The following is a 15,997-nucleotide window of genomic DNA, read 5'->3' as shown; positions in this document are numbered from 1 at the left end:
TGAAATTCCCCACTCTACTAACAAAATGTGCGAAACCAAGAATGTCGACTTGGAGTTATGTCAGGCTCCACGTAACGCTGGAGGTGGTGATCACTTGTTTCTTAAGGGCAACGTTCTTCGACCCTCGGGTCTCACTTCTCAATTTATGGCAAGTGCAAAAGACACTAAAGCAGCCCTGAGAATTCTTTCGTCTCTTGCTGTCAACTGCCTCACTCTTTCTCTTCGTTGTGCTGCTGGCTGGTGCATAGCAACTAACGAAAAGCCAAACCCCTGCAAACCCTACGATCCGCAATTGCAAAGCCAGCTAGGATGACGTTTCATGCCCCTCAATCTTCGTGCAGATAACATATAATCAGTGTAAGACATAAAAATCGTCTGTGTCAGCCAGGGAGGGGCCATTACCGAAAGGCGTGCAAAGTCGGTGATCCCGGCATGCTATGTTCACCGCAGTTGATTTTATTTCCCGAATTTAGAGCTGGCTTGAGTTACGTGACGTAGTTTTTGCGATATGTGGCGTTGTTCGTGTTGAATCGGCCAAACGGAGTGTCGTTGCTAGACCGTACGAATAGTTTCCAGCTGAGATGTCTGACGTGGCCATAGAGTCATAATTTTGCCGGAAGACTTCTAATGTTTTCGCAAACATTTGCGAAGTCCAGCCATGGCTTAAGTTTCAGACAGTCCCGTACGTCTTAAAAACGGTTTCCTATAGTCATCCTTCACGCCGGAACCCTAATGTACTTGCATACTTTTACGCACACCCATTAGGATTGCTTTTAAACTTGAGGCTGCGATTTAGCATATCTTGAGATGGAAAGGGCTGTCGCTAGCATGGCAGGGCTTGCAAGAAGCTGTCGGGCGCTGGGCGCTGCTGCGTCGACGAGCTTGCAGCACTTCTGCACAACTACTACACCAACATATGGCCGAACGTCTGTGTACGTGAAGGAGGCGAGTGAAGCTGTGTGGCGGGGATGTTGCTCCATGGGAGTTTTGGCGTTACATCCGACCACAGGTGTTCAGTCTTGACATCGCCCAATTTATACGTAATTGTTACGGCACGTCTGGCAAAGCCAGGCTTGCCCCCTCGCTCCGGCCGCGTTTCAAACGGGCCCTGGATCGCCATTTGAAAGCACCCACAAGGTTGAAAAGGCACACAACCTGAACGGCAATCGGCACAATTAAGTGTAAAAAAGGCCACCGCCAAACCAATGATAACCGTCGAGTCCACTGGACAAACCCAAAAAGGCTATGGGTTATGTCGCCTCTAGCAGCAGGGTTAATGACCCCCAAAAGGGCTCAAAACCACGCAGTGCATCTATTGCCGGTATCCTCTTGTTCCATTTGGGTTGCTGCCAAATGTTTGTCGTCGGATTTCCATCTGCTATGACGCCGGTGAGCCCGAAACGCTGTGTGCGTCCCTTTTTAAAACCCTCTCCCACCCCTTCCTCTTCCCTCGTTCCCGACCCACCCATTAGGCCTTCAATATCCTGGACTTTGACCCCCAAGTGGAGAAGGCCATCCTGAATCCGGATCGAGAGGTCAAGGTGGGTCGGAAGTTGGATCCCAACTGTCATCCAACTAACACCGGTTTTCCAAATTTCCCACTTGGTCTTGTCACATCGAAATGGACCCGGAGTAGAAGTCCTGGAAGTCCATTCCTGTTTATCTATCATATACCATGTCGGATGGCAAGGTGCTATTGCTAGCTGGGGCCCGCGCGTAGATGGCGCTCAGACGGGACTCGTAGAGCTTCCGTTAGGACTGGGCAGGGCAGGGATGGATAGGGCAGGACAGGGCAGGGCAGGGAACGGCTAGTGGATTTAGTACTAAATCTCAGTTAAATTTATTAGTTTTAACAACGTACATACTAGGCCAAAACGCCCAAATCAACGCGTCCCCTTCGTCATCCCCCCCGAAGCGTATCGCCGGTATTCGGACCCTTCTTGGGGTAGTAACCCAAGGAATTGTTCCCCCCTTCGGTTGGTCTCCCTTGGGATTTGTCATCAAGCTTTGGTGTTCCATTCTTGGGGTTGCGAAGGGGGATTGAGGGGCCTGTGTTTCATCGACCTAAAACTGTTGCAGGACAGGACAGGGCAGGGCAGGGCAGGGCAAGGCAGGGCAGGGCAGCACTGACACGCCAGCTGCCCCTGGCAAGTGCAGGAGACCGGGGGCACACGGCACAAGACAGAGTGCGGTTCCCCGGGCATTTTGGTCGTCGCGCCAGCACGTTTGTGTTTTTCCGTACACGGCCCCCCCCAGGTCAACCTGGTGGTCCCCATGGACAACGGGGAGGTCAACATGTACGACGCATATCGTGTACAACACAATAACGTACTGGGGCCGTTCAAGGGCGGCATCATATTCCACCCGGCAGTCAACTTGGAGAACATGCGCAGGTGATTGGGAGCCCTTCCCGCTTCTTTAGCAGGTAGTTCTGGGCTTTTTTTCAACCGCTAACAACAACAACAACAACTCCTGCCTCCCCTCCACAGCCTGGCCTCCCTCAACACCTGGAAGTTCGCCTTGCTCAACGTCCAGTTTGGGGGCAGTAAGGGCGGAGTGGCGGTGGACCCGAGGACGCTGACGGACCGGGAGGTGGAGAAACTGACACGCAAATACGTGCAGGTAGGTGTGGGAGGAGGGGATGGGGAAGGAGAGGGGAGGGGAAGGGGAAGGCAAAGGGAGGAAGGGGAAGGCGAGGGAGGTAGGGGAAGGCGAGGGAGGAAAGGGAAGGAGAGGGGGTTAAAACAGAGAGGGAGGTTGAACAATAGGCCCATTCACGCACCCACGTATGCACCCACACGCTGGTTGGATCTTTAGAATGTAGGCCTTTTGTTCCTGTTTCGACTTACACACACATGGCCGTGTGTCAAAACACATCTGCCCACCCGAGCCATTTCCCCTCCCCCCTCCTTTTTCCTTGGCAGCAGCTTCACTCGCTCATGGTTCGTCTCTTCCCCACCCCCAACCCCATACTCCAAACCCCCCCGACCGCAAACCCAACCCCGCTTTCCCCTCAGGCCCTTCAGGAGGTGATTGGTCCTCGTACGGACATTCCAGCTCCGGACATCAACACAGACGAACGGCACATGGCCTGGATATTTGACCAGTACTCGAAACTCCGAGGTTTTACGCCGGCGGCCGTGACAGGTGAGTGTGGGCGGGGAAATGGGGGTTTTAGGGTTTTAGGCACGTGACAAACTGACAAACTGACAGACCAACTGGTTGACTGACTGGGTGGACGACTGAATTACATGGCTTCGGGGGAGGGGGGAGTAGACGCTCGCTTCCCCATTCGTTTGAAGTATGCAAGTATGTCTGTCCGGTTTTCAGGTTTGAAATTTGTCCTTTTTCTCCTCTCTTTACCACTTTGTCGTACGTATTCGTACGCATGTCCTCTGTTCAGGCAAACCCACATGGCTGCATGGCATCGTGGGACGTGACAGTGCGGGGGGCCGGGGGGCGGCGTACAGCACTCGCGAGTTCATGACACGAACCCTCCGACGCAAGGTTGCGGGAAGCAGCTTTCTGATCCAGGTGGATCAGGGAGGGGAAAGAATGGGGGGAATAAGTAAAGAGGGGTCGACTGGAAAATTAGAGAGAGAGGAGGCGCCACTTGAAGGGTTCAAAAAAGGGGAGAAGGGGAGAGGGCTGTGTTAATGACGGAGGAAACCCGTGCCAAGCTCAGAAAACCCAGGCTGGCTGAGACGAGACGGCGGGGACCCCAAGTCGGAGGGGAAGATGCGTCGTGCTAACATAAGGACTATTCAAAGTGGCGGAGTGGAGCGGGGTTGGAGCGGTGTTGGGGGCTTGGGGGGCGGAATCGTCCGTGTTTTGTTGTAAATCGGTGTGTTCCTGATGCTGTCTGGTTCTGGCGGGGCGGCTGTGCGGCGCCGACTTTTATGCGACCTCTGAACTGGAGGCTGGTTCTGTTCTCACCAAATAACAGACAACCGTTGTCCGGGCGCCACTTCACCTCCGAAACCCACGTTTGGTGTGCAGTGGGCTTTTCCGTTGCATTGTCACATTAGCACCATCACAACCACCATCTCAACCACCATCGCAACCACCATCACAACCACCGTCACAACCAACGTCGTAACCACATAAGCCGTTATTACTAATGCCCTGTTCAAGCAGGGCTTCGGCAAGTTGGGCAGCTGGACGGCACAGATCCTCCAACAAGAACTGGGTGCCAAGGTAGGTATTGGATAGTTGTCGTACCGTGGTGTATTATGTGTGAAACAAGGGGGTGTATCTTCGCCCGTGGCAGCTACCCTGCGAAACCCTGCCTTCACCGGTATTTCGGGGCACCCTCATCCAGTCACCCTAGTCAACTTCTCAGTGGATCGCTCAGGTTCCGCACCCACCACCAGCATCCAACGGAATCTGCCGGGTCGACAGCGGCCCAACTCCATTCCTGGTCGGCTCGCGGGTCAACTTTATCCCAGGTCACCACCGTCCATCAACTAGGGGCGCAATGCCTTCCACCAGATCCCGGGATCTCCCGGGGGCAATGGTCGCGCCTTACCAGTAGTGCCAAACCCTAGAATGGTGTATGAATGTTCGTTTCAGGTAATGATTAGTCGCCTTTTTATGTGATTGCTTTCCGAGCTGATTGCTTACGGCGTTATTTTTAGTTTTGCATTAAAAAAAGGAACATCAATTTCGCTTTCGTTGTGTGTGTGTGTTGTTGCGTGAAGGAGTCCTTAGATCCTGTTTTTGTTACGCGTGTATGGCCGTTTCAAATGCATGCGATGATTCGCTATCCCTGTACAAATATGTCGCTCTCTGCATCAGATTGTGGGAGTGAGCTGCTCCGAAACCGCTGTATACAACGAGAACGGACTAGACATCGCGGCGCTGCGGGCGCACGTCGTGCAGGGCGGGCTGCTCAAGGACTTTGCGGGCGGGACGGGTGGGTACAATTCCAACTGAACCAGGATTAGATTGTATGTTTTGCCCGCCGTTTGGAAATAACCTTTCCATACCTAGCGCACTTGCATTTTTTACTTTTATTAACGGACAAGAATCCTTGGTTAAGGATGTTTCTGTAAACAGTCGCCAGTCTTCATGTTATTTCGTCACGCGCAGGTGTGCCTAACGATGACAACTTTTTGGACCTTCCAGCGGATGTGCTCATCCCTTGCGCTGTGGACGGAACCATCCACAAAGACAACGTGGCGCGCTGCCTGCATTTTAAGGTGCGCAAGAGAGCCATTTATTGGATCCTTTTTGCCGCTCCTCCCAGCCCTGCACCGCGCCTGTGCTTTGTTTCCTTGGCTTCTCTTCCACAAAACGAATCTCAGCCCGCGCGGACATTTCTGCGCCCGGGCCCCCACCGCGCCACCCGCGCCAGGCTGTCGTGGAGGCGGCCAACTCGGCCCTGACTCCCGACGCCGATGCGGTCCTACGCGAACACGGCATTCCGGTGCTGCCTGACATCTACGCCAACGGCGGCGCGGTGATCGTGTCGTTCTTTGAGTGGGTGCAAAACAACCAGAACCTGCAGGTGTGTGCCGGGGTTGGGGAAAAAAAGGGGAAAAGGGGGGGCGGGGGCCGGGACTCTAATAAGTGGCACAGGGGGCTCTCCACAGGCCAAAGCGAAGACCAGCGTGGAGTTGTAATACCTGTAGAATGGTCGACCGATTGGCCGGCATACATTCATACAGGCACACCGACATCCCTCGACGCGGTATTAGGTGGACGCGAGGGATAGTGACCCGCGGGTCGGTCCCATGTGGGCTTCCATCCTGACCGCCTTTGAGCCGTCGTGAGTCTTTATGGGTCTGTCTCATGTGCGATTCGTTTTGAGGGCCATCTTTTCCTTTTCATAATCGGCTATTCTGGATATAGCTTTTCATCTCGTATTCTGATCGATTACCTGTTGTGACTTCGCCGCCGCCTTGGAACGTCCCCATGTCGCAGTGGGAGGAGGATGAGGTGAAGCGGGAGCTGGACAGGTACCTGACCGACGCGTACAACGCTTTGCTACGGGAGCAGGAGCAGTACGGCACCTCTCTGTCGTTGCGTACGGCAGGGTACCTCGTAGCGCTGAAGCGGTTGCAGCAGGCGGAGCTTGTGCGGGGTCACTCCTGAGAGGCGGTCGTAGGGCTTGAGAGTCCTATATGTGTGTATGTATGTATGTATGTATGTATGTATGTATGTATGTATGTATGTATGTATGTATGTATGTACATATACGGGGGAAGTTTGGGGGTTTTGGAACTGGGATTCCGGATACCGAAGCCGGGGATCATTGATGCAGGCAAAAGCAGGAAGAGGGCAGATTGAGGTGTACGATCGCTGTGGCAGTAAAGCAGTGTCGACTGTGTGTACCTTACGACGAGCAGCTATTGTAGACGCGTCCCTTGGTGCGGTGCGGTGCGGTAGGGGGGGGGATTGATGGTGTTGGGAGGGCCCCGGCAGAAGAGTTGTGGTCGGTTCGAGTTCAGTGCTGTTCCTAGGGTTTCCTGTTTGGTTTTTCAAGACTGTTCTGCGGACTGCTTCAAGGACCTCGAGGACAGAATCGAGGACAGAATCGGAGACGTGAGGTGAAGGCGTGGGAAGATTTGCAAAGTTGGGACGAGGAGGATGTCCTGGTGTGGTGTGTATGTGCGGTGTGGTCCATCTGTGATGTGGTACATTTAGAGAGCAGACCCGCGAGGCGGATGTTTGTTGCGGCTTTTGGAATGAGTTGGTTATGATTAACAAGGTATATAGCCTGACGATGATAGTTGTGGTTGGATTGGTTTTGAGTGGGAGTGAGGTTTGGAGAATTGATGCACGCACAAGCTTGAAATTGAAGTGCTAGGGGGGGTGTACAGGATTTCGGGGGGATCTCCGGGGAAACATACGCATCATGGTGTGATGTGGCGTTAGTTCTTTTCAGCTTATGGTGAGGCGGTGGTGATGGTCGCAGGCTGCTGTCCGTCCCTTATAGTATCGCGGGGCGGATGCAGGACGATAGTATTGGCCGGAGACGACTCGATTTGTTGGGGAGGAGGGAGTCGGCCGCAGGGCTGGGCAGGAGGGGAGAGCGCGTTGCTTCGTTTAAAGACGTCTAGGATTATAGTTTATATACGCGATGGTGGGTCCTTTCGAGGAACTCAAAAAACCCTACTAAAGGAGAGAAGTTCACCCCCTGATCTGCAGCGAGCGTGCTTTCCGTCGGTAGCTCATGCGCTGTTGGCCGCGTCAATACATGTCATCTTATTTTGAGATCCATAAACGTCATTTTCTTTCCGATGGGCCAGTGGGTCCCGGCAAGGGTCGTGGACAAACTGCGGACAGCAGCGCAACAGCTGTAGGGCCGACGGTGAAAAGCACAGCGTAAAAGTGGTGCGAAGGAGAATTTGATTTGGGATTGGACCCAAAACGTTATGGTGGAAATCAGCAGAATTTTAAGGAAATTCCGCTGGAATTTAGAGTTCACCCTGGCGTCGGTGCTTTGGAATTAGAAGCCCTGAACTTCGGAAAGTTCCCGCTGCCTTTGAGGATATCAGGGGGAATTGAGCTTCGGGTATCCGCGAAGATGCACGTCCACATCTGCAAAAAACGGAACAAGAAAGAGATGTTAACTGCTGTGTGATGGGGGTTGATGGGGGTTGATGGACGACGGGGTTTGTCATCAGGTAGAAGGCTGGTTCTTCTTGTGGAAAAAAGTATGACTCAGATTGAGTTTGACGCTTTAACAGGTGATTATGCATAGGTTCCGGGTATCGTTACAGGCTGTGCCTTGTAATTCTTACCATAATCTGGGTTACAAGAAGGTGGCATGAGGTAAAGCGCACTGCACGTCGTTACGTGGGGGTTCGCCCAGAGCCTAGCCACACCTTTTTATTAATCCTCAGAACCTCAAACGATTATGCTATTATTTCGTACCTAAGCATCATTGTACACGCATCGGTTATCATGAATAAACAGGAGGAAGAGCTTGGACAGGTGTTAGAGATAGGCGACCATTGCTCCGTTGAGGATTGTGGGCAGATAGATTTCCTTCCTTTTAAATGTGATTGCTGCAATCGGACATTTTGCTTAGAACACCGCTCCTACGTTGCACATTCATGTCCAAATGCTGGTGCCAAGGAGACAACAGTCATCGTATGCCCAATATGCGCAAAGGGCATGCGGCTAAAGCCTGGCCAAGATCCCAGCGAGGCTTTTGATGTCCATCAGCGGACGGATTGTGACCCAGCTAACTACGATAGGGTGCATAAGAAACCACGCTGTCCTGTGAGCGGATGCAAGGAAAAGCTAACGACAATTAACGCATACAGATGCAAACACTGCAGCCAGCGCGTTTGCTTGCGGCATCGCGACCCGGGGGACCACAAATGTATTGAGGCACAAGGTGGGTTGGGCATTCTGTCGGCATGCACGTCTATGAAACGTTCTCGCGACTGCTTGAGCTGTACTTTTATGGGAAACCGTTATTGTGGCGGGCTTTCACCGGGGGATCAGCCGGGACATCGAAGGATAGCACTTGGCAACGTGCTTTCGTGTAATGAATCTGGCAACGGCGCAAAGTAGTCCATGGAAAGGATAACGTTTGGCAGGAGGGGTCGATTGCGTGTGATGAAGGAGATCTCCACCACTGCTCTTCGGAAGGCGGTGCGTCGCACGTGATGGCGCTTTCCTTCTTAGCCCTTCTATTTGCGCTAAAACAGGCTCGAACATATCAATGAAAACCAATATCCTATGTGTCCTGCTTGCATGCTGCCAAAACATGGAAAACTTTTCACAGCGGCCCTCCGACAGCAACGTGTATCGACGTACGCGCCAAGCAGCAACAACCACACCAGCGGCCGCACATCCTCCCGGCCGTCGACCGGCCCCAGCGCCGCCAACGGTTCGATTCTGGGTCCCGCCACGTCGTCATCATCGTCAGCGGCGGCGGCGGCAGTGGCGGCTCCCTCAGGACGCCCGCAGGACGTTCGACAGCGCCACGCAGCAGCGGTACGGCAGTACGAGGATCCGTCAAATTCCGTACGAGGGACCGCTGCGCGCCGCCAGCAGTTGGCTCTGGAAGCAGCGCAACAGCAAGAACAACATTCATCCTTTTTCCAATGGCCATGGCAGCAGCAGCAGCAGCAGCAGCCGTCACGGCAGCCAGCGGCCACGGCGCCGCCATCTGCCGCTACCGCCACCGCTGCCCCAGCGGCGGCGGCGCCGAGCAGCACAACCACTAGCGCCACTACTACCACCAAAACGACAACAACCTCACGTAACAGGAATCTCAACGACAACGGTATTAACAGCAGTAACGCCAACCCGTTAATTCCACCTCACCTTCCGGAGCTATGTCCGCAATGCGGCGCGAGCTTCGCCACAGTAGAGCGGCTCATACAACACGTTGAGGATTTCCACCCAACCGCGGCGGCGGTTCCGGAGCGATCGGCTGCAGCCGTGACGGGAGAAGCGATTCACGGACCAGTTTTCTCCAACCCGCTGAGAGGTCTGTTGGGAGGTACGACGACTATTGCTGGCGGCGAAGCGCCCCCCGCGGCGCCAGGGCCAGGGCTGCCGTACTCCGGCCCCGCCATCGCTGGGCCTGGGGGTTCAGGGGAGGCGTATCGTTGCTACTTTTGCTCGCGGACGTTTCATGATCCTGTGTTACTGGTGCAACATTCAGAACGGTGTGGGGGACCGGGGAGAGGGTCCGGATCCCGTGGAGGGGGAGGAGGAGGAGGAGGAGGAGCAGGAGGAGGGCGAGGCAGCGGTGCTGATACCCGGGGAGGCTCATCGAAAGACAATTGTTCCATATGTTGAAGTCTGCTAATCAAGGATTGCTGTGCTAATCAAGCATTGCTGTGCCAGTCACGTGCCCCGCGATGGGTGGCGAGGTAGGGTTTTTGGTTTGGGGCGCTTTTGAAGAGCAGCGGGCTTTTTTAAGGGGGGGATGCGTCACCTGTGCGGCTTGGCGGATGCGATGAGAAAGAGCAGATTTGGGTTGATACGCGATGTGGGTCACGATCGTGAGAGCTCATATATAACTTGTAATGGGCAGAGAAATGCACTGTACGGAGCGTGTACGGCAGCTGTGGCGTTGTGGCATCGGCGGAGGTATGAGGCGGCAGGAGGTAACAACGCGGTTACAACCCTAACCGTTGTAGCCGTTATAGTGTCCGGGTAGCAGCCTACATGCGACGCAGGAGTGAGGTGCAGGAAAGTTCTGATTATTTTTTTGCGGCCTCGAACCGCTTTTGGCGCCTTGTTTTAAAGTTTAGGGGGAAATTTTTTTTATTGATGTCGTGAATCTTTTATGTGCTTCATGGCACACTCTGGCTGCTTGGGTGAGGTGATTGGATACTGGGATTGCAGACGGGGGATCGCGACTGGGAAGTTTAACTAGTGATGGTTCAGCAGCCCGCACCCAATGCCCTTTAAATGGGCAGGCAGCAGGAACGGCTCGAAAAGGTACCGTGGCAAGGTCTGTACCACGGCACGAACGGGAATATGTTCAAGATGTGAAGCTAGAGTATTAGGACCCGGAGGAAATGTGCGCGTGATGTGCACAGGAACCAGGACAGAACCGGTGTTAATTTTTGCGCTTGGAAAGGGCGAGAGAGGAGAGACCTTGACTGTGTTATGACGAGCAGCAGGATGTGCAGTTTAGGGTATTTAGTGTCGTACACGACTGCCGTGCACGGCCAGATGAAACATACGGTGGGACGGAAGCGCACGGGGGCATACGGTGAATCCTTGTAATGTATGTACGACGACCTCTATGTACGACGACCTCATTATTGCATAAGTATATGTCAAAGTAATCGTAAGGATGCGCAAAGAGTGACAGGAGCTGGAAAATGGATTCAACGGGGAGCTGGGTGCATGACAAGTGTGAAGGTTCCGGTTTTCTAAATCGTGGAGGGATATCCTGGATATCCTGCAATGCGCTGGACAAGTGCATATTATGGCTGCGATAGGTTTACATTTGTCTGGGCTTGAATACTTGGTCTGTCCTTACTACATGAGGTAAGAGATGCAGATAATGCATGTACGAATGTGCCCTGTCGTACGAATTGTCGTATGGCGCAACCGGCTTAGACCTAGAAGAAGTTGATACATGGTACCCTGTCGGCATGAGGAGATGAAAGTTGGGGAAAACGCACGCGGAAGAACGTGTGGCTGTGATGACTGGCAGTGCAGTATATCTCCAAAACCCGGTGGCGTTTTTAAGCACGCAATAGTCGAGTGCCAAGTGCAAAGTGTGCATCCCGGGGCTACAGGCGGCCGTTTTATTCATCGGACAGCATAGGCGTCTCTAACCAATCGTTACGCATCTCATCATCCGCAGGAAGATCCATGCAGTAAGAAGTGCAGCGCAACCCCGTCGCCCTGGCAGAACTAAACTATTGCTCAGGTACACACACATACACGCACATATACACAATTACACATACAGGACGTATTTTTAAATACGGCTGCACAGATGCTTCACAAATTTATAAAAATACTATTTCATTAAGACATCTCCTAGGTGCACACGGCGGTAACCACAGTAAACAGCTATTTTTATTATCCCACATCCATCGCATCGGCCGAAAGCCGCCGGCTTCGCAAAATTACCCCTCGAATGCATGAAAGCCCGAAACCGAGAAGTCCAAAGCTAAAGGATTTGTGTGCTGTTGTGGTTTGTTCGGAGAAAAAGACTTTATTGGGGGTAGAGGCGTGCTCTTCGAGATGGCTGAAAGGCGATCCTCTTTTGGACGCCCCGTAAGCTTCGGCGACCAGGGGCTTCCCGAACAGTGTACACACGGTTTGGGACCGGCGCTTCAAACCCCGGGGGGGGGGAATGACACCACCGGGGGTACGGCGAGCACGTCGCGCGTTAAACTCTCCCTCAACCATGGAGTGCAAAGTGCATCCCATTACGAGAGGCCATTATGAGGCGAGGGAGGGAAAGTCCGGAATCCACAGGTACTCGGCCATTCGACTGCTCGACGGCGGCGGCGGTGGCGGCGGCGGCGGTGGCGAGTAACAGGGACATGGAAAGACATCCGTACAAAATAGTTCTCAAAAACTCCCTCTCTTAAAAAAAAGTCCCGCCACTACACCTCCGCCCCGAGGCTAAAAGGGTTTCCGGACACAATATTTTACCCTACTACCGACAAATATATCTCCATCGCCACACCGCACCCCGCAAACCAGATGTCCGTTTACTCACGCCGTGCCTTCATCGCCCGCTCCGAGCGCGACCACCTCCCCTCACCAAGTTCTACCCGCTGACTACGAGGCAGCGTTTCCCAGCCCCCGCTTTCCCCAAGTAGGGGCGCCTCTGCCCTTTAAAAAAACACAACACTACGACCTGCCGCGAAAGAACCGAAAAATGGCAACGAGTTTCTGCTCACAACAGTTGATAGCGGTTGGGCAAAGGGGCTGCTGCTGGGGCAGAGGCCCCTGCAATGAAAAATCCCAAAGGCCAATGCCTCCCTGCGGCGGGCTGGCTTTCTCCTCGCTGCCGCCACGGCGTCCTCTGCGCCCTTCCCCCGGCGCGACGAGAAAGGAACCGTTATCCACATCGCCCGGGACCAAAAGCCAGGTTCCAGGAACGAAGCCACAGTGCGCATTGTTCATGCATTGGCCACTGTTCCTTCCTCTCTGCCCTTGCCGGGGGCCGTTGCGTGAGGAGGGAACAGAGGAGAGGTCTTACGACATTATTGAGAAGGTTTATACGAAGACCACCAAAACCGCAAGGGCCCAGGCGTACATAACGTAACTATCCAACCTAAACCGCCCAGGCGTTTTTCGCAGGAAAACAGAGTTAACACCTTGCACACACAAAATATAAACGCAACACATATACGTTTGCGCTTCCCACACCTCGCCTTCTTGTGCTTGCATCTGACCACGCGGGAGCCCACGAAACTCCGAACGGCAGACGGAAAATGCCGTCCCCCCGCAGCCACTCCCTCGCGTCAATCTTGGAAAATGCACTTCCGAGCATGTTGCTACGTCACACGCTTACAGACCTGAAGGCGGGTGTTGGCATCGACTGCCTGCCTGACCCACCGGTTGGCATACTTCCCTTCCTCGGCCAGAGGCTTGCAACCCAAACATCCGAACATTCTGCAGCCCGCGCCAATCTGCCTGCCTGCCTGCCTGCCCAGTACGGTCCTTCTCCATCCTTACCTTCGTCCTTACCTCCATACATGCAACCACCACTCGTTTTAAGGGAGGCGGAGGGTGCCCATGAGAACTTGCCGACAAGGCCCAGCACATACGTACTAACACACACGTCGTAGGGTTTGCCTTTCTCACAATCAAACACGCCACACAGCCCAATCCACACGGCCAGGTTGCCCCGGCGAAATCAGATTCTCTCCCGGAGTATTTGCAAAACCCTGTCTCCTGGACAGCTTGGAGCTGTTCTTAAGCAGCAGCAGCAGCAGTTCGTATAGCAACCACAGACGCGCCTGTACGGCAGGCCATTACGATGAGAAAGGTCCTCCGCTGCTCCGCATTGGCATGGCTGCGGCTCTGGACTATGGTGGCGGTGGCAGTGAACGGACGTTCCATCATTATATCATCATGATCCTCTCATCTCTTATGTGGCCTGCGGCACGCATGATGGTGATAATGATGATGATCATGGCACGTACCCGTTGTGAACCCCCGCGATGGGACCGAGCCATTACCAGCAGCGTCGTCTCGGTTGCAGGCCTTTTTCCCTTCCCCACAGCCACTGCGCCTTCTCGTCCACTGGCCCCAACCCCCTTGCAATAACTCTCTGTCCCGCACTTCTCCGTTCCTCTCGCCATTCCGTCCGGTCCCATCCCATCCCATCCGGGCCCCAACATCCATTCCTACGTACTATCCGTGGATTGCTCCTTTGCATCCATCCCTGCATTTAATTAACCGTCTTTGTTGATCGGCCACCTGCCTTTGGTACGATGATAGGATGCCCCGGCCCCTTTCTTCCCCTTCCCCTCCTCTTCGAGGGGTGCCTCGGCCCCCTCACCCGTTTTACTAATGGGAAGCAAGGGGAGAGTGATGAAGGAACGGAAAAGGGCACACAATCACACACGCACACACATTCCGACACACCAGCACTTGACACCCGGCCCCAAATGCCGCATAGACGTGTGTGTTGCAAGTCCTTAATGGCGCACAGAGAGGCCGCACAGAGGGAGCGACAGAGAGAGCGAGAGACAGCGGAACAGAACAGAACAGAGCAGCGAGAAAATCGCCAGCCAGCTGCATGCAACACAGCAGCCATCAGCAGCAACAGAAAGAGCGCAAAACAAATCGCACACACAGCAGCCATGCAAACAACCAACTATGGCGAGGCAACCGTGTTGGAAAACATTTGAACACAACACGACAACAACTCCGCAGTTGCGCTTCGTAAACCCCGCCAGCAAGTCCCCTCCCTCCTCGCCCTGGTCTCCAAAGGCAAGATGACAATGAGATAGCAATCCGGCGGGAAACCTCACTTCACATCACACTCACATCACACTCACATCACACCACAACCACCTCACCGCATCATATAATACCATATTTTGCATCGTACATCTGCACTACATCGCATCAAACTGTACCAGTCCTACTGAGACGACGCGACTCCCTTCTGGACCCTACAACCACACCGCGTGGCGTACGGGCTGCAACAACACACCTCCTTTTCAACACCGCAACACCGCAACATCAGACAAATGATGGTGATGGTGATGGTGATGGTGATGGTTATGATGATGATGATGGCCCCTTCCAGCAGCGGGGCATCATACACGGGAAACAGAGCGCTCCAAAAACAGTCCTACCCGCAAAATATATATCTCTTAAAAAAAACACCGTCCAGCTTTATCGTCCAGGCTTAATAGCTACCGCCACTTAAGAGGAAAAAATTGTACGGCACTTTAAGGCATTCATACGGCGTCCCTCTTAAGTAAAAATCATCCTCATGGTGCCCTCCAGGTGCCCTGCCCTGCCCTCCTCTCCGGATGGCGCCGCACTGCTCTCCACCCTCCTGCAGTGTGTCGGGCGTTGAGACGGTGGTGTGCGGTGTGTAGTAAGAGGTCGCCGGCAAAAGCCCACAGCAACACGCTCCGCCGCCTCGAAGTTTGTTCCTGAGGCGGCGGAGTTTCACCCTAAGCAGGCGACCTTTTGATTGCCCTTGATTTGCCCATATGTCGCGTCTACGCGGGTCCAGGCGCGAATCCGAGCTCTGTGAGAATGGCCTTTCTCAGCGCCACGTTGGGAGTGATCATCTTGTTGGCCAAAGGCTGCCTGGTGACCGGGGAAGCATCGTGTTGGCGCAACCAATCCGCAATGGCGGGGCGGTTGTAGGTAATACCTGCGGGGCAAGACGGTGCAAGCGGTGGGTAAATGAAGAGATGCCGTAAAATAAAAGTGAGAATTTTCACTTTGCAAAAAAACAACTACTACTACATACTAGTATACTAGTACATAATAGTATTGCTTGATAGAGGAGATAAAATATTGGATTATGGACAGACAGGGCGCGAAAGAATTGCAGGTTCTGGTGTTCCATTTATTGAGAGGTGTGCGTGGTGCACAACTTTTCAGATGAAAGGATTTAACGATTTTGACGGCGACAAAAACAGCCCAGCATTTCGCCGACAGAAAAGCAAGCCACTCACTCATATACTATGTGGCGCCCATTTTCGCCGATACCAGGCCCCCTCCAAGGGCGGGAGCCCCCACCGAACCCCCCCCCCCTACATTTCCCACAATTTGCCACACACGTACGCAGGCGCCCAAGGTAAGAGAGAGAGAGAGAGAGAGAGAGAGAGAGAAGAGAGCGAGCCACGCAGTCGTAGTCGGGACCTCACGGGGGGACCCGGTGCCTAGACATCCCTCCTCGCCTTCCCTTCCCTACCCCCCTCCTACCCCCCCCCGGCTCCCACCGTCAGCGGCGACAACCGGATCGTTCATCAGCTGTCGAGTCAGGGGACAAAGGAAGCTGGGGGGAACCTGCTTAAAGGTGGGTGGCCGGGAGGCCGCAGCCGCAGCCGCGGCGGCAGCGGCGGCA

General features: G+C 54.0%; 3 protein-coding genes across 3 annotated transcripts in view; 2 read left to right on the top strand and 1 right to left on the bottom strand.

Moving 5' to 3' along the window:
- Positions 1-807: 807 nt before the first annotated feature.
- VOLCADRAFT_65188 (uncharacterized protein) lies at positions 808-6,096 on the top strand (the record flags this gene model as incomplete). The annotated part of the gene is made up of 11 exons (XM_002954730.1): positions 808-957; positions 1,473-1,541; positions 2,257-2,393; positions 2,490-2,622; positions 3,018-3,147; positions 3,404-3,534; positions 4,135-4,197; positions 4,798-4,915; positions 5,092-5,201; positions 5,357-5,509; positions 5,926-6,096. The coding sequence occupies 11 exons, from the start codon at positions 808-810 to the stop codon at positions 6,094-6,096; spliced, it is 1,365 nt and encodes a 454-aa protein (XP_002954776.1).
- A 1,851-nt stretch (positions 6,097-7,947) lies between these two features.
- Positions 7,948-9,636, top strand: VOLCADRAFT_45245 (uncharacterized protein; the record flags this gene model as incomplete). The annotated part of the gene is made up of 3 exons (XM_002954729.1): positions 7,948-8,410; positions 9,158-9,405; positions 9,568-9,636. Coding segments are annotated over 3 exons (780 nt in total), but the record flags the coding sequence as incomplete, so codon positions are not given.
- A 5,504-nt stretch (positions 9,637-15,140) lies between these two features.
- The window catches only part of VOLCADRAFT_95582 (uncharacterized protein), a gene marked incomplete at both ends in the record, with an annotated part of 14,445 nt that continues 13,588 nt past the window's right edge, over positions 15,141-15,997 (bottom strand). The window contains one exon of the mRNA XM_002954680.1: positions 15,141-15,298. Within this exon, the coding sequence (XP_002954726.1) occupies positions 15,141-15,298 (158 nt within the window). The remainder of the gene's footprint in view (positions 15,299-15,997) is intronic.

Source organism: Volvox carteri (genome assembly GCF_000143455.1).
Source record: "Volvox carteri f. nagariensis unplaced genomic scaffold VOLCAscaffold_45, whole genome shotgun sequence".
NCBI lineage: Eukaryota > Viridiplantae > Chlorophyta > Chlorophyceae > Chlamydomonadales > Volvocaceae > Volvox > Volvox carteri.
The sequence above is the reverse complement of the archived record's forward strand: the minus strand, read 5'-3'. Positions and strand labels throughout refer to the sequence as shown.